This window comes from Elephantulus edwardii, unplaced genomic scaffold, assembly GCF_000299155.1.
Source record: "Elephantulus edwardii isolate Elephantulus edwardi_28Jun2011 unplaced genomic scaffold, EleEdw1.0 scaffold00099, whole genome shotgun sequence".
NCBI classification, from domain to species: Eukaryota; Metazoa; Chordata; class Mammalia; order Macroscelidea; family Macroscelididae; genus Elephantulus; species Elephantulus edwardii.
This window is the reverse complement of record NW_006399849.1, coordinates 4,792,235-4,810,598: the sequence shown is the minus strand read 5'-3', so window position 1 is coordinate 4,810,598 and position 18,364 is coordinate 4,792,235. Positions and strand designations below refer to the sequence as shown.

The 18,364-nt window shown below is 41.3% G+C and overlaps 1 protein-coding gene across 1 annotated transcript in view; it reads right to left on the bottom strand.

The window, feature by feature from the left end:
• The window catches only part of LOC102863518 (DEP domain-containing protein 1B-like), a 115,468-nt gene extending 97,601 nt beyond the window's left edge, over window positions 1–17,867 (bottom strand). Inside the window, exon 1 of the mRNA XM_006891539.1 lies at window positions 17,608–17,867. Coding sequence (XP_006891601.1) covers window positions 17,608–17,840 — 233 coding nt within the window. The 5' untranslated portion in view covers window positions 17,841–17,867. The remainder of the gene's footprint in view (window positions 1–17,607) is intronic.
• Between the last annotated feature and the right edge of the window lie 497 nt (window positions 17,868–18,364).

Sequence of the window (18,364 nt, the reverse complement as noted above, 5' to 3'; positions counted from 1 at the left end):
CATAGGTTCGCACAATCTGATGGAGGGAGGGGTGGGTAAAGGAAATGGGAAAGATCCAATGGGGATCTGGAAGACAGAGCAATGGTGCGTAGAGTTCAATGTTGATTAATTTTATAAAATATAGTGAATGGGAATGATTATATGAAACACAATGGGAGTGAAAAACAATGTATACAAACTTTGCAAGCAAACGAATATAAAACAAAAATCCTTGTGTCTAGGGAGCAACTTTGTTTCAGCTGCTCCAAAATAGACATGTTTGTTCTCTTGGCAGTCCATGGTATGCTCAATAATCCTATCCAGCACCACAACTCAAAGGCATCCAATCTTCTTCTGTCATCTTTAGCCATGGTCCAGTTCTCTGATGCATGGCAAGTAACAGTGAAGACAATGGCCTGGATTAGGTGCACCTTAGTCTTCACACTGACATCATTGCTCTTCAGCACTCTGCAGAAGTCCTGACAGATTTACCTAATGGAATTCATCAAATACATACTAGATAACAGAGACTTGAATTATTCAAGCAACTGGTGAATTGCTGACCAGATATCAATGGCATAAAAATATTGAACTATTGAAATAAACTATGCTTATCTGGCCTCAAGTCTTTATAAATCTAGTCTTGCAATCTGCTTCTTATAACTCATTCCCATCCTTAACAGCAAGTAACAGCTTAGAAATATTGAAGAACCCTAGTTAAGGCCTATGTGATCTCTAATAATCCGACTTGTGGCTAACAATAATCTTACCTATAAGTATTCACGCTCGACCTATGTTTACCGGCCAAATGAACTTTCTCTCCTGTCTAAAATAAAAGAACCCTCAGAAAGTCTTTCCTTTTTCTAGATTCTACTGCCTACTTTCCACTACTGAAGCCCATGGATAATAACCATTGACACTACTGTATGCCCTCAATACAAATTCAGCAAACCTAGATGGCAGAGAAGAAATGTCTTACAGGGTTTCCCCAAACTGTGATCTTAATGTGAGCAGATTATCAGGTCTTTTCTCCAGAGTGGCTCCTGAGTTCAAACTACAGAGTTCACATGACCAAGTGCTTAACCACTATACCACTGAGATTCTTTGGCTAATAATTCAAACCTATTTGAATTACCAAACCAATTCTGGCCCATAAGGAATCTATAGAGCAGAATCAAACTGCCTCATGGGGTTTCCAAGAATGTAGATTACCACATGTTTCTCTCACACAGCCACCAGTAAAGTCAAGCTGGCAACCTTTCGGTTAGCAGCCAACTGTATAATCACTAAGCCACCACGGCACCTTTCAATAACAACATGTTGCTGTTATGAACAGCTGACCTCAATCCTGTGCTATCCGGTGCCATCTTCATCATGTCTGACACACTAGAGCCCATCACTAAAGTCACTGTGTCAATTTGTCTCTTTGAGAGTTTTCGTCTCCCTCCCTGGCTCCCCATCAGTTTAAGCACAATGCTCCTTTTCAAGGAATAGCCTCACCTTGCCACATATCCAGAGTATGTAAGACAAAGCTTCGCCGTCTTTGCCTCCAAGAAGCACATTTCCCAAGACATCTATTCGTTCTCTCGGCAGTCCATGCGATATTTAGTACTCTCTTCCAACACCATAGCTCAAAAGCATCAGTGTTTCTGGCATCCTTATTTATTGTCCAGCTTTCTAATGATTAAGAAAGCCATGCCCTGAATCAGGCACACCTTGGTCTCCAATAGACATCATTGCTCTTCAGTATTTAGAGAGGTCCCTGCAACAGACTTGCTCAACACAATTCACCTCCTGATTTGCTGTTTGCTGGTATTGATTATGGATACAAGCAAAATGAAGTCACTGACAGCTTCAATCCTCTCTCCATCTGTCATGATGTTGTCTATCAGTCTTGTGATGAGGACCTTTGTTTTCCTGATGTTTAGATGCAATATATACCAAAAGTTGTAGTTCTTGATCTTTTACAAGTATTTTAGCAAGTATTTCATATATTCCTCACTTTCAGCAAGCAAAGTTGAGTCACTGAGGCATCATGAATTTGTAAGAAATAACTTGAATAAGGGCTTAAATACAAAGAAAATGTCAAGAGCAAGTTGGTAAAGAATAAGTGTATAAAAAAAGTATAAGAAGAAGGGCAAAAGAAACTTGACAGAGAACATGAAACACAGGATCTACAGCCATAATCAGGTCAGGATGGAGAGATAAATGATAGGCTTGAAGTCAGCATGAATTGTTGTTGTTGTTATGTGTCATCAAGTCACTTGCGACTCATAGCGACCCTATGTACAATAGCCCTAAATTCTGCTCTATTCCTGTGCCAATCGCACTGCCTGCGACACATCCATCCCGATTACCCCGTCCCTCCACCCTCCCAAGCATGATGTCCCTCTCCAAGGACCTGTCCCTCCTTACAAATGTCCAAAGTATGTCAGACGAAGCTCCAGAATCCTTACCTCCAAGCAGCAGCCTGGTTTAACCCTCTCTAGGATGAATCTGTTTGTTTTCTTGGCAGTCCAGGGTACATTCAATACTCTTCTCCAGCACCACAGCTCAAAGGCATCAATTCTCCTTCTATTCTCCCTAGTCATTGTCCAGCTCTCTGATGCATAACAAGTGATTGCAAAGACCATGGCCTGTATCAGACAAACCTTAGTCTCCAGAGTGACACCACTACTCTTCAGTACCCTGGAGAGGTCCCTAACAGCTGACTTTCCCATCGCAATACGTTTTTTTATTTCCTGGCTGCTGGTGCCAAGAGTGTTGACCATGGAGCCAAGCAAACTAAAGTTGTTAACAATCTCAATCTCTTCACTATCCATCCTGATGCTGCCAATTGGTCCAGAGGTGAGAATCTTTGTTTTCTTGACATTGAGCCTCAATCCATATTGGAGGCTGCAGTCCTTGACACTCTGCAGCAGGTGCTTCAGGTCCTCCTCAGTTTCAGCAAGCAGGGCTGTGTCATCTGCATAACACAGATTGTTAATAGATCTTCTACCAATCCTGATGCCACACTTCTCATAGAGAGCCCAGCCTCTTGGATAATCTGCTCTGTATACAGGTTGAAAAGGTATGGAGATAGGACAGATCCCTGGTGTACACCTTTCCCAATTTTAAATTGTTGTTGTTGTTGTTATGTGCCGTCGAGTCGCCTGCGACTCATAGCGACCCTATGTACAACAGCCCTAAACTCCGCTCTGTCCTGTGCCAATCTCACTGTCTCTGACACTCCCATCCAATTATCCCAGTCACTGAATCAATCCACCTCATAGAGGGCCTTCCTCTCCTGCGCTGTCCCTCCACCCTCCCAAGCATGATGTCCCTCTCCAAGGACCAGTCTCTCCTCACAACATGTCCAAAGTATGTTAGACGGAGCCTCAGAATCCTTGCCTCCAAGGAGCCACCCGGTTTAACCCTTTCCAGGACAAATCTGTTTTCCTAGCAGTCCATGGTATTCTCAATTTTGAATTAGTAAACAAAAATCCCAAACCTAGAAAGAATGCTATAGAAATCATGAGTTGTCTTTTATGACTCAGGACATCCTATCACATTAAGCACACCAATGTAACTTGAAATCAAACACCACATTAAACAAACGTGCTGCCAAGTTCTCTCTACTGTGATGAATGAACAGCAAGGATAACATTTTGAGTACTAAGATACGCCTGTCTCCAGCTTTGGTATTTTTATCCTCAGATATATGTAAAAGTTGGACACAATAAGGAAGCTGAATGAAGAATCGATGCCTTTGAAATGTAGTGTGGGTAAAGTACACTGACTATACATAAACTGCCAAAAGAACAAACAAGCTGTCTTGACAGAAGCGAGTCAGAGGATCCTTCAACAAAGGAGAGCGTTTGTCTTACACACTTTGGGCATGTGATCAGCACGAAAATGTTTAAAGCCTGCAAAGCAGCTCCAGGGTCGGGCCAGGAATTTAGCCATAAAATGCTAATTTCGTTCTCCCTTCCTTTTTAACCCATAGCAGGCATTCTCATTCAGGCATGTTCAACCCTACTCTTTCAAAACTCTCACTAGACACTCTTCCATTTACATAATCTTATTAAATCTACTATACCATTTAATGAGCTCTGGTGGCCTCGTGGTAAGAATCTGCGCTGCAATCCCGAAAGCACGTGGTCTGAATCCACCCGCTGCTCTGCAGAAGGATGGGCGATCTCCTCCCACGCGATTCACTGCCTCCGAAAACTCGCTGGCAGGCCAGCTATGGTTAGTTGCGACTCAACAAGAACTATCATTTGATGAACTGTATTCTAAAATATTCTAACTCTATTCTAAACAGAGGCTGTTATGCAAACAGAGTAAGGGAACACTATATGGTTTAAAATTAAGAAAGAAATGTGTCAGGGTTATATCCTTTCTCCATAACTATTCAAACTGTTTGCTGAGGAAATTATTTAAGAATAATTGGACTCCAAGAAATTTGTTGCATAAGGATCGGAGGAAGACTCATCAATAACCTGCGTTATGCATTGAAAATGAGGAGGCTTCGAAGCACTTGTTGCAGAAGAACAGTCTTCAATATGGATTGCATTGCATCATCAAGAAAACAAGAATTCTTACCACTGGCCCCAATAAGGAACATCATGATAGACAGAGAAAAGAATGAAGTTGTCAATGATTTCACCTTATTTGGATCCACAATCAACATCCTTCATACCAGCAGTCAGGAAATCAGGAGACACAGTGAACTGGGGAAGTCTGTAGTCAAAAAGCTCTCCAAATTATTGAGAAACAATGATGTCAGTTTGAGGACTAAATATAATTTGACTCAGGCCATGGTCTTTTCAATCACTTGTTAATGCATCTGAGAGCTGGACAATGAATAAGGATGACAAAAGAAGATGTGATGCTTTGAGCTGTGGGGTGGAGCTGAATATCACTTGGAATGGACTACCCAAAGAACAAATACGTCTTGGAGAAAGTACAATCAGAGTGCTCCTTGGAGGCAAAGATGACAAATCTTCATCTCACATACTTCTGGCATGTTGTTAGAAGAGGCTATTCCTTGGAAAGGGACATGATGTTCGGAAAGGCAGAGCATCAGAGAAAAAGAAGAAAACCCTAAACGAGGTGGACTGACACAGTGACTGTCTCTATGGACTCTAATGTTTAAAAAAAATGTGAAGATGGCACAGGATGGGGCAGGGTTCAGATCTGTTGTTTATAGGGTCCCTACGGGTCAAACTCGATTTGACGGCATCTAACAAAAACAACTAACAATTAACATCCTAAAACACAGGCTTCATCATGTCACTTCTTGATCAAAAAAGTAAGTTTAGCATAGCCAACCTTCACTTTGTAAGCAAAAAGTTTATTTCATGGACAATCATTTTAAAAAAACTCCACCACATTTATTCCCTAAGCTTTCTTGCCCTAAGACCTCTGACCAGCCAGGTCTGTATGCTATTCTCCCACTACACCCTATACATTTAAGGGTAGCAGTCTTTGTCTTATCATTCTTATCATCCTTATCACCCAAAATAGACTCCATCTTCCCATCTCTTACTATCCAGATTCTATCCCATTCTTTGAAGTCCCGGGATGGTGCAAATGGCTAACAGTTCTAGCACCTGACCTAAAGGTTCAAAGTTCTAGTCTATCTAGTGGCACTTCAGAAGAAAGGCCTGGTGTATTGGGAATCAAGTGCTGCTATAACAGGAAAAACCCTTAAGTAACAGAAATTTATTTTCTCACAGTTTCAGAGGTTTAAAAAAGCCCTCAAACACACTGCTGTGGAATCAGCACCAACTCAAGAGCTGACCCTCCAGCAGGTTTTTGAGGCCGTAAATCACATAGAAGGAGACTGTCCATCTCCTGGTGGATTCGAACTGCCAGAGAGGTGTCACCTTTGGATCAGCAGCCCAACTCTCTACAGAATAAGCCACCAGAACCCGGCCAGTTACAGAGGCTTGAGGATCAGTCATTGTTGCTCAGGCTCCTCAGTGATCTTCATGTGGCAAAATGCCTACATTCCCCTGGCTCTGCTAACATGCTCGCTTGCTTAATCTCTTATCTATCTCAACAGAGATTGATTTAACACACCTTCTGCTCGAAAAGGGCCTCACTGACATAACTTTTTTATGCCATTCCCAAAGGGGATTATGACTGTCATGGGGTGAGGATTTGTAACATGTATTTTTGAAGGACAGAGTTCAGCCCATCACACCTGGTAACATACTTCTGGAAAATTACTCACTGAAAACCCTATGGAGCACACAGAGTTTTAGTCTGATGCACGTGGAGGCACCACAAGCCAGAAGCAACTTGAAACAACTGAGTTGCTCTCTGTCGTTCTGTTTCATTTTCAATCTTATTGTCAGGTACCAAGATGAAGTTCTCCCATCTTCCGTCATGAGATCCTCAAAATATCTAGCACAGGCCCACAGAGTGACAGGCAAACAGCACAACTGTGTTACAGTGTGATGCACCGTTCTGGTGGGAAACAGGGCACATGAAATGGCTTGCCCTATGGAAAGACATGTAGGCCTGTGTGCCAGATGCCAATAACATCAAGGAAGAGAACCAGATGACTGGAAGAGGGAAGTACTAGGAAGACTTTTCATTGTATATATTCTTTTGTACTTTGTAAATGTTTAACCATATAGGAATGTATCATCTTCAAAAACATACAAAGTGAAAACACAAATACAAAATTTTAAAAATTCAATGACAGGGAGGAGTGATAGTGAATGGCAAAGGACACACTGACAAAGGAGATTAATCAGAACTGGCTTTGACAAGCACTGTGGCAAATGGACAATTAAAACAGACTTTCGGGGGGGGGAGAAGAACAAACTGGGGAGGAGGGTAGAGAAAATAGTGCAACAATGAATGAATAAAAACCCAAAATCTCTGTAAATGTTCATTAAAATTAATAAAATTTAATAATAAAAAAAAATTCAAAGACTGAAAAAACACCATGCTGGTGAAACAAAGTACATGTGTCAACTCAGATCTATCATGTCAGTCACTGAATACCTTCTTGGTTCTGCTACTCAACATTTTTACAGAACAAGACCTGTGAAAGCTAGAACTTGTGTAAGGTCAAAACCTATCAAGAAAACTCAAAAACTTTACCCTACTTAGAGAGTTACTATTTACCTTCCAGTCAAAACCAACCCATAGTAGACCCTTTGGCAGGTTTTCAGAGGCAGTTAATCGAACGGGAGGAGACTGCCCATCCTTCTCCTGCAGAGCAGCTGGTAGTGCCCTCGAATTGCGTGCCTTCAGGATTGCAGCACAACTTCTTGCATTAGGCCACCAGAGCTCCCTACTTAGAGAGTAACTGAAAAAATTATGATTGCACCCACTGAAGGAAGGAAAATGCATGAGACTGGGAAAAACAAGGAAGAAGGCCCGTCAAGTTCCTCCTGCCATAGATTTCACTGTGCATGCCTGTCCCTTATTTAAGGAGGCAGATATAGTGCAATGATTCTGCATGAGCTTACGAACCAAAAGGTTGTCCTTTGAAAGCCACCCTGGAACTCTGCAGGAGAACCCTGTTCCTACAAAGATTATAGTCTAGCAAACTCAATAGGGTAATTCTACTAGGGCACCAGGAGTTGAATTCTATTCCACAGCACCTAACAACAGTAACTCATTTCTCTAAAATCTACTGCTATTGATTTGGTTGGGACTCATGGTAATCCTCAATCTGGCTTCCAAGTCTAGAAATCATTTTTATATAAATCATAGTGAGATTACCCATCTTTCCCTCATAGGTTCACTCACTGCTGGATTCAGCTTTCAGTTCCAACATACAACACACTGACCAAAAGACATTAAAACTGTAGAGAGAAAAAGTTGTTGTTGTTGTTGTTGTTGTTATGTGCCATCAAGTTGCTTGCAACTTAGAGTGACCCTAAGTACAATAGCCCCGAACTCTGCCCTATCCTCAGCCAACTTCATTGTCTCTAACATACCTACCCTCATCACTCCAGTCACTAAGTCAATCCATCGCATCCATTCTCTTATGGGGGGGAAAAATTCACTCTTTATTTCTTTTCTACCATCTTCATTACCTTGGATTAGAAAACATGTGTACTAAATATCTTTAATAATAATTGAGAATCAGAAAGTACCTTAAAAATTTTGATAACCCCTGTAATTTTATAGGTTAGGAATCATCTAATGCCAGAGAGTGTTAGCCAAATAATTATTGTTGGACAAGAACTCAGGGCTTTATGAAACGAATAAAAAAGATGAAGAAAAAGTTCAAAATATCTCCACTAGAGGGAGCCAACAGCTCATTAATTTGAGGTGAATTTTTTTTTTAAACCATTACTTATTACCAAGAAGTTGGTTGATGGCTGACCTTGGGTTTCTAAGGCTATAAATCACATGGGAGGTGTTTATCCAAGGAGATTGTTGGATCCAAACCACCAGAAGGTCCTAGCCAGAAGGACCAGAGAAGCTACAAGCATTTGTGTACACATTAAGTTTGTTTCTCTTGGGTAAATACACCAGATCAGATTATTAGGTATACAACTAAGCTTATGTTTCATTTCATAAGAAAGTGTCAAACTGTTATCCAGAAGAAGTGTATCATTTTTACATTCTCTTCAATAATATACTGAGATTTTCAGTTGTTTTGTCTCCTCGAGTTACCTGCAAGTCATGGCGACCTGCAACAGCTCCCCTGTGCTGACCTTATTGGCTCGGACACACCCACCCCCCCTACCCCAGTCACTGAGTCAATCCAGCTCATCCAGGGCCTTCCTCACTTGAGCTGTCCCTCCACCCTCCCAAGCATGACATCCCTCTCCAAGGACTGGTCCCTCCTTGCAACATATTAGTTCTTTTTCATTTTGCCATTCTGACAAAGGAGCACTGGTGGTATACTCTAGGGAGCTGCATTGCTAGCCCAAAGTCTGAATCTCTGGCAGTTTAAGTCTACCTGTCCTGCTCCCTGGGAAAAAATTAGACAATCTCTTCCTGTGTGGTTTGTAGCCTCAGAAACCCAAGGAAGGATCAGTTATAAATGGGTTACAACTGGGCGATAATGAGTTTTACTTCAACATGGGTGTAGTGGGACTTCCTTAGGGATGTAGTTTGCACTTTCCTAATGAATACTACTGAGCCTCTTTCCCTGTGTTTGTCAGATGTCTATCTATCTCGTCCATGAAATGTTTCCTTTTATTGAGTTGTTTGGGGTTGTGTGGTTTTTTAAGGTTGTTATTGTGTGTCACTATAAGAGAACCAACTGACAGCCAACCCTGCAGCAGGTTTTCAGAGGCAGTAAAACACCCAGGAGGCGAGTGTCCATCTTTCTCCCACGGAGCAGATGGATTTGAATGGCGTGCCTCTGATACTGCAGTGCAGCTTCTTACCACTAGGCCACCAGAGCTTTACTGCTGAGTTCCCTTATGTATTCTAAATGGTAATGCTTTATAGTTTAAAAACATTCTATATTCTATATTTAAAAACCAGTCTATAGCTCGTCTCTTCACCCTCTAAATGGTTCACAAGGCAAAAGTTTATAATTTTGAAGAAGTGCAATGTGTTAAAAAAACTCCATGATTCATGCTTTTGGTATCATATGTAAGAACTCTGCCTCACCCTAGAAAACAAAGATTTTTCTTCCTATTTTATAGTTTTATTATTTAAATCTATGATCCATTTTGAATTAATTTTTATAAAAGGTATGGGGTTTAGGAAAAGCAGTATTTGCACATGGGTAAATAATCAATTTTTTTTACAAGGCATCAATCCAACACTGCTGCCAAGCATCAGCTGGCCACCCTTTACGTGTGTCAGTTTCTGGTCACTATTCTTTCCCATCCCAGATAACACACTGTTGTTTTTTATTATAGCTTGATAATAATAAGTCTTACAATCAAGTACTCACACTACTCTGCTTTCTAAATGCAGAACCATGAAGATATAATATTAAACAAAGCAAATAAAATCTATATGATAAATTTTAGTTTCAAATTAAAATCACTATTTTGGAAATTGTTGTTGTTGTTGTTGTTATGTGCCGTCGAGTCGTTTGCGACTCATAGCGACCCTATGCACAACAGCCCTAAACCCTGCTCTATCCTGCGCCAACCGCACTGCCTCTGACACACCCATCCCGATTACCCCAGTCACCGAAAGGGGAAAATAAAAATAGAGTGAGAAATGGAGACAGAATAGTAAGGAAATAAAAGGAGGAACAGCAAAGTGACATATATAAAGAGCGGGAAAAGTAAAAAGGGGTAAAGAGAATGAAAGATAAAAAAACAGGGAAACAGCCGTAGCAGAATGAAATTGTTCTTACATTTAAGTTGGGTCTCAACCACTACCGACAGGGCCAGTGAAGTCTTATATAAAGCATGCATACCTTCTGTTACCACTATCTGCCAATAAAGGCAGCAGGGCGAGATGTAAGGTCCGAAATAGAGGGATGATCCCCATACTGAAAAATCTCTACAAGACCGCTTTCCCCCCACACAGTCCAAATAACTATCCTAACACGTTTCTAGACTCACATACCTCTTTAAGTCAGGTTTAAATACTTCTACATAATTACGAGGGGTGACAGAAGGAGAATTGATGCCTGTGAGCTGTGGTGCTGGAGATGAGTACTGAATATATCATGCACTGCTAGGAGAACAAATAGGTTCATCCTAGAAAGAATGAAACCAGGCTACTTTTTGGAGGCAAGGATTCTGAAGCTTCCTCTGACATACCCTGGACATGTTGCAAGGGACCGGTCCTTGGAGAGGGACGTCATGCTTGAGGGTGGAGGGACAGCACAAGAGAGGAAGACCCTTGATGAGATGGATTCAGTGACTGGGGTAACGGTAGGTGTGTCAGAGACAATAAGGTTGGCTCAGGATAGAGTAGGGTTCACACTGCTGGGAAGAGCAGCAGAGCAGGTCTTCCTTGGTGATAACGAGCGCCAAGGATTCAGGATACACCTTGCTGTTCATCTAAAAATCTAGTTTCCTCATGGAGTCTCATCAGCAGTCTCTAGCTGTTAGATACAAAGATTGCCCTCTGGGCAGCTGGTTGATTGTCTGGCGGTACTTCTGTGTTTGCTGATCCAATTGTAATTAGGATCCTGGGTTATCTCAGCTTATTCTGGCACCAGAGTGCTTACCTCAGACAACGGAAACTCTGTCTTTGGTTCCATCCGTCACACTTTCTTGGAAGTTCTTTAGTAAGTGATTATTTCTCTTGAGAAACTTTAGTTGCTTGAACCTCAGTCAAGATTTAGTTAGAACACTTGTGAAAGGTCCTTTGGATAAGTAACTTCCAATCTGTTCTATTGTGCCCTAGTTTGAATATCTTTCACAGAGTTCTTTCTGGCTTTAGGAATCCCCAGACAAGCCAAATAGGTACTCTAGTGGGCTCTTTAGATAGTCAACATCATGATAGATGGAGAAACGATTGAAGTAATCAATTATTTCATTTTGCTTGTATCCACAATCAACACTCTTGGTACCAGCAATGAGGAAATCAGGAAATATGCTGCACTGAGAAAGTATGCAGTCAAGGACCTCTCTAAATTATTGAGGAACAGTGATCTCAGTTTGAGTACTAAGGTGCATCTGATTCAGGCCACAGTCTTTCCAATCACTTGCTATGCATCTGAGAGATGGAGAGTGAGTAAGGGTGACCGAAAAAAGACTTGATGCCTCTGAGCTGTGGTGTTGGAGAAAAGGATGGAGCATGGATTGCCAAAAGAACAAATACATCTTGGAGAAATTGCAGGCAGATTGCTCTTTGCCTCACATACTTCGCATGTTGTTGTTGTTGTGTTATGAACCACAGAGTCGGAGCTGACCCATAGCTGGCCCTCCAGTGTGTTTTTAGAGGCAGTTAATTAGCACAGGAGGAGATTGCCCATTAGAGAGGCTATTGCTAGGAGCAGGGCACGATGCTCGGAAAGGCCTATGGTTGGTGAAGGAGAGGAAGACTGTCGGTCAGGTTGATTAACACAGTGACTGTCACATCTACTCTAGTGTGTGAGGAAGGCACAGGATAGGACAGGGTTCAGATCTGTTGTTCATAGGGTTGTTGTGGGTCATACTCGACTTAACGACACCCAACAACAACAGCTACAAAGGGCTCAAGTATGTCAGAGATGATGAGAATGGTGCAGGCTAGGACAGGGTTCAGATCTGTCGTTGGTATAGTTGCTATGAGTCACACTTGATGGCACTTCACAACATGGAGCCAAAACAAAGCATTTGTCATTAGAAACACATTTCACTTCAATATTAAGGATTATGTCCTCCCCTTTAAAAGTGGAGAATGCAAGACAGGTTGAATTTTTTCATTAACTATTGTATCTCCTCCCACCCCCTGAAGAATCCTGGTGAGTGATGAGGGGAGCGCAGCCATTCCCTTCACTGCTGGTACCTGAACATTCATTATGGCTTCCTATTTTTTCAAACTGGAAGTTGTGAAATTTAGCTACTGACATCTACCGATAACCCAGATTAATCTGAGATGAAATCTATGTTGACATTCGGATTATTCGCAAAGTTGTTCTTGCACTGAATTGAGAGTGAACTAATGAGGGTGGTGCCAGCTGCTGGGAACACACACAGACTCTGTGAATGATTCTCAGGATAATCGCCACTACACACGCATGCTCCAGCAAAGAGCTGTGCGGTCCTGCCGAGCCTCTGAAGTGTCTCGCCGCCCGGCTCAGTTTAGTGCTATTGCAAAGCCACAGTGAAAGCAGAGCAGGGAGACTGTGAGCCAAGAGCAACCTGTTCTTTGAAAATAGGTAGCAAGTCAGTGAGGTGGAGAAATTCAAGAACACACTTCTAAATGTCGCACCTTATGGAAGAGGAACCTTATATAAGTAGTATTGAGGATGCTGGAAAGGACACGAAGGGGTTTTTTCTGTGAAGAAGGCTGCTAACATTTCTTGAGCATCTGTGATATGCAGGTGTGACCTTTTGGAGGTGCACTATCATTTAACTCACTACTTACGGATGTAGGTGGTATTAACCCAGTTTTAAAGATTAGGGATTTAATAAAGGCATAGTTACTCAGCTACTGTTATCCAGGTTGTCATGGGAGAGTCAGGATTTGAATCATGGTCTCTAACTCTCAAGTCTGAGTTCTTTTCATCTGTATTCTTGTGACTGCCTCCATTTCTGCAATATGAAGTTGACTTTATCTATCAAATAAACTAGTGAATGAATTAGTAAGAAAGTTATGATGTAGGCATCAACACATTTATGCCTTCACAGCATGTTCATAACATACACATTCAGTACTGGTGGCCCAGTGACTAAATGCTAGGCCATTAACTGAAAGGCTGGTGATTTGACTCCACCAAAGGACTTCTCTAGAGAAGAAAGCTATGGCAGTCTGTTTCTAACAAGATGATAGCTTTTCACTCTCTATTGTTACTGTTAGGTGCCATCAAATTGAGTACAACTCATAGCAACCCAGTGGGTTTTCAGAGAGGAAATCGCATAGAGAAGACTGTTCATCTTTCTCCCTTGGAACAGCTACTGCGTTCAAGCTGCCTGCCTTTCAGTTGGTAGCACTACTCCATTACCACTGTTGTAGGGCTGTCGAGTCAACCAAGCCATCGCTGACCCTCCAGTGGGTTTTCAGAGCAATTAATCTCAAGGAAGGAGATTCATCTTTTCTCCAGTGAAAGCCTGCCTAGTGGGTCAACCCAGAGTTGATTCCAACTCAATGGCACATAACAACAAATGAAATATAAAGGCCTTTAATGCATTTTTTTAAGTGAGAGAGCTTTGCATGTGTTCTTTATGTGCTATTTGGTTGTGATGGTGGTGTTGCTGTTGTGTACCATCAAGTCAGAACCAACCCATCCATAGCTGACCCTCCAGCAGGTGACGCTCCAGCAGGTTTTCAGAGGCAGTTAACCGCACAGGAGAAGACTGCTTATCTTCTCGTGCAGCGGCTGGTGGATTTGAACCGCATGTCTTCGGGACTGCAGCCCAGCTTCTTACCACTAGGCCATCAGAGCTCTCCAACTATTTGGTTAGTACATATAAATTATCACTTCTCTTCAGGAAGTTCTTCTCAAATAAAGGCAAAAAGTAAACAAAGTAACACATGCACTTAAATAAAGGTTAAAGGGGAGAGGTGATTCTGGATCTGTAAGCTAGAGGAAGAAACAACTGAAGAATGTTAAAGGGAGCTTTGGTGGTCTACTGGCTAGAATGTGCACTGCCAATCCTGAGGCCCACAATTTGAAGAGACTCGGTCCACTAGCTGCTTTTCCAGAGAAAGGTGGACAGTCTCCCCCTGTGAGATTAACTGCCTTTGAAAAATCACTGGAGAGTCAGCTCTGAGTTGGTTCCAACTTGACAACATATAACAACAAAATAAAATATAAAGGCCTTTACTATATTTTTTAAATGAGAGAATTTTATGTTATATAAATAGGTATACGCCACACAAATAAAGTGTTGGAGAATTCTATAACAAAGATGATGACTTAAACTATTGTTTTGGAGTGTGCCAGAAATTCCCCCTAGATTTTAAAAGTATATGTGATTTAGATGCATTTATATTGCTAGCCATGTATTTCCCCCTCAAGAATCAAGAAGTTAATCTGAAATCTGAGATAAGTATAGACAATAGAATATATTAAACTTTGGGAAGAAAAGAAAGCAAGATCTTAATATCCAAATATTTTTAATAACCAGAGGAAATGTTTCAGAGGGGTGCACAAAGGCATTTATTGAACCCCTTATTTTCTGATACTACCTTTCATTTCTGTGACAGAGTTCAGTTTATGAAACAGTTTCATGACTGTGACCTCATTTCATCCTTATGACAATCCCTCAGGGTGAAACAGGGTTGCTATTTCATTCTCAGGAAATCAAAGCCTTTCCTCTTTAAGAAGAGGAAACAAAACCTTAAGAATAGTATATTCAAGAACTTCCACAGTAACCACTGAGTATGTCCATTGGTATATGTGAACAGATAATTATGTTGCTTTTGTTGTTGTTGTTATGTGCCATCTAGTTGCTTGCGACCCCTATGTACAACAGCTCTGAGCCCTGCTCTATCCTGTGCCAACCTTATTGTCTCTGACACACCTACACCCAGTACCCAGTCATTGAATCAATCCATCTCATCCAAGGTCTCTTATGCTGTCCCTCCACCCTCCCAAGCATGACTTCCCTCTCCAAGAACTGGTCCCTTCTTACAATATGTCCAGGGTATGTCAGAGGAAGCTGCAAAATCCTTCCCTCCAAAAAGTAGCCTGGTTTCACTCTTTCTAGGATGAACCTATTTGTTCTCCTAACAGTACATGATATTACTCATCTCTAGCACCACAGCTCACAGGCATCAATTCTCCTTTTGTCATCCCTAGTAATTATTTAGAAGTATTTAAACCTGACTTAATGAGGTATGTTAGAATAGAAGTGTGTTAGGACAGTTATTTGGACTATGTGGGGAGGAAGTGATCTCATAGTAATCCTCAAAAACATCCCCAGTTACTGTCCAGCTTTATAATGCATAGCAAGTAACTGCAAAGATCATGGCCTGGATCAAGTGCACCTTACTCTACAGACTGACGTTGTTCTTCAATACTCTGGAAAGGTCACTGACATCAGACTTTCCCAACAGATTCATTTAAATTAATCCCACTGCCATTAAATCTATTCCAACTAATAGTATCCCTTCATCAGGTTCCTGAGTCAACAAATCTTTATGCCAATATTTCTCCCAAGGAGCAACTGGTGGATTTGAACCACTAACTTCTCGATTAACAGAACAATAAAGAACATATGATGAAACCAGATTTCCTAGGATAAACTAACAGGGCTTTTGAAAACCTTAATGTCACAGACTTATAACCAGCTCAAGGTAAAAAGTGCTATTTGTATGCATTTTGTCTAATAGCCTCAAACCACAAAAGGACTTATATAAGGGGAAAAAAGCAACCTCAAAATATTTTTTCTTTTTAATTTATTTAAATGAAAGTTTACAGAGACTTAAGGTTTCCATTCATTCATTCATAGTTGCACTTTTCTCCCAGCCCACCTCCTCCCCCTCCAATTCACTCTTCTCCTTCAAAAGTAAAACTCTTTCATTGTTATACAATCTGTCCCCCCAAGTCCACTCCACTGTACTGCCTTCATTCTGGACTCCTGTCATGACAATAATACCTAATCATATATCCCTTTTACACAGTTCTCTCCCTCATCTGTTTCAATGCCATATATACCATTCCTCCCCTCCTTCTCTGTCTTCCCTCAACCCCGATGTCAGTCCCGTTTTACAACAGTGGCCCAATGTGATATCTTTCCTTTTGTGACTGAGATATTTCACTCAACATAATGTCCTCCAGGGTCACCCATTTTGCATAATATTCCATGAGTTCTTTGTTTTTCAGTGCTGCATAGTATTCCATAGTGTGAATATACCAGAGCTTCTCTATCCATTCATTCACTGATGGACACTTGGGTTGTTTCCAGCTCTTTACTATCGCGAACAAAGCCACAATAAACATGGATGTGCCTATATCTGCTTGGGAGAGGATTATGATTTCTTTAGGGTAAATTCCCAGTAGTGGAACTGCTGGGTCAAATGGTATTTCTATTTGCAACTTTTTGAGAAAGCGCCATACCGCCTTCCATAGTGGTTGTACCATTTTACATTCCCACCAACAGTGAATAAGGGTTCCAGTTTCTCCACAACCTTACCAGCATTTGATGTTTGCTGTTCCGATAAATTTTGCTATTCTTACTGGGGTGAGATGATAGCTCATAGTTGTTTTGAGTCAAAATATTTTTAAGATTTGTACACCCATGTTTATCGCGGCTTTAAGTCTAGGAGCCTCGAGATGCCCCCACCAACTGTGCAGTAGTAGCATTCCTTCCTTTTTTTCCTGGAGTGAATACTAAGGGTCCATATCCTTTATTTCTTCTTTTAATCCCTCTTAGCTTCTTCTTAGCAGTTAGGGACGGCCCTGCGAAGATCATTCAATGTTTCCTCTTTTTGCACTGAGGTGACCTCCTTTTTCCTCAGCCTTCTCCTATTCCCTTAGTCTTGGTAAGTCCCTTACACTTCCAGAAATAAAGCAGACTGGAGTTCAAAAAGAAGAAAGTGGGAGCAGACAGACATCCACTTTCCCTTCTTAAAACGGCACTGAAATATGTGCAAAACCAGAGGAGAGGAAGGACAGACTTGTATTACCCGAATTAACTGGAGATATCAGGTAATTACTAGCATAATTCTTCCTGCTGGCCCTGAACTCTGCTTAAAGATCAGATACACTCTGTCACTAACCCTGTTAGTACACATACACACACCCCTCCTCATCATTTCTCAGTATTGGTCAGCCCAGAGCTACTGTTTCAACGCCTTCAGATTCTTTAGGAGAAGTCTTATGCTATTGTGGCAGCTTTCCAGGTGTGCTACAGAAATGAAAAGATTCCTGAGAGAGGAAAAAAAAAATAAATCCATGCAATACAAGACTGCTCTAGGGCGTTCTCTAGGAGCCGCAAGAACTGTAATGTTTTATTATAATACTGCAATCACAAACAGAACCATCGCTCCAATAGAAGGGGTGAATTCTTTCACGTCAAGATGTTTCCAAAGACTTGCCAAGGATGCGCTCCGCCTCCCACTCCTCCCTCGGGGTTTCCATGCCCTTGTTACCTGTACAAATGACGGTTGTCTTCAAAATCTTCCTGGCCCCATCTTCCCTTGATGTCTTCAATAACGTGGTTCTTCAGGAATTTTTTTAACAGCTGGACTGTTTGTTTGCGAGTCACTTCTGGGCCGAAGTTTTGACTGCACTTGAGTAACTCATGCAGCCAATCCACAGCTTCCGCCGCTGTGAAGCAGTGTTCGTAGCTCTTGAAGCGACAGCGGTGTTTCCGTAAGGGCATCCTAGCACGGAAAAGCTCAACCGTTTCGTTCCACTAAGAGAAAAAAATGAATAAAAGAGTATTTAGTCATTAACTCTTTAGGGGGGAAAAAAAATCAGGTAGCTCTGGGCGCCTAGTAAGTGCATAGGGAGTTGCTCTGCTCACTCAAAGGTGGTACCTCTCTGGGGGTTCGCATTCATCGTCTTTAAATGCTAAAGAAAATTTAATTTTCTAAAGATAGCTCATCATTTATCCATTCAAGAAACAGGGGGAATATTTCAACTTGTCCTATGATAGGAAAATAATGGACTTTCATAAAATAAAAAAACATATCATAAATAATGACAAAACTAAGCCCAATATTCATAATTTACTCCTTAAAATTCTTATATTCAATAGGACTTTAACTTCATTTCACAAGCATATATTATTAGGTGAAAGGCATGTCATTACAGATGGCAGATGAGAGATCATTAAGATAAAGTGCTCAGTGTGAAGATAAATCTTTTTAAAATAATCTGCTACCTATACTCTTAACATCAACA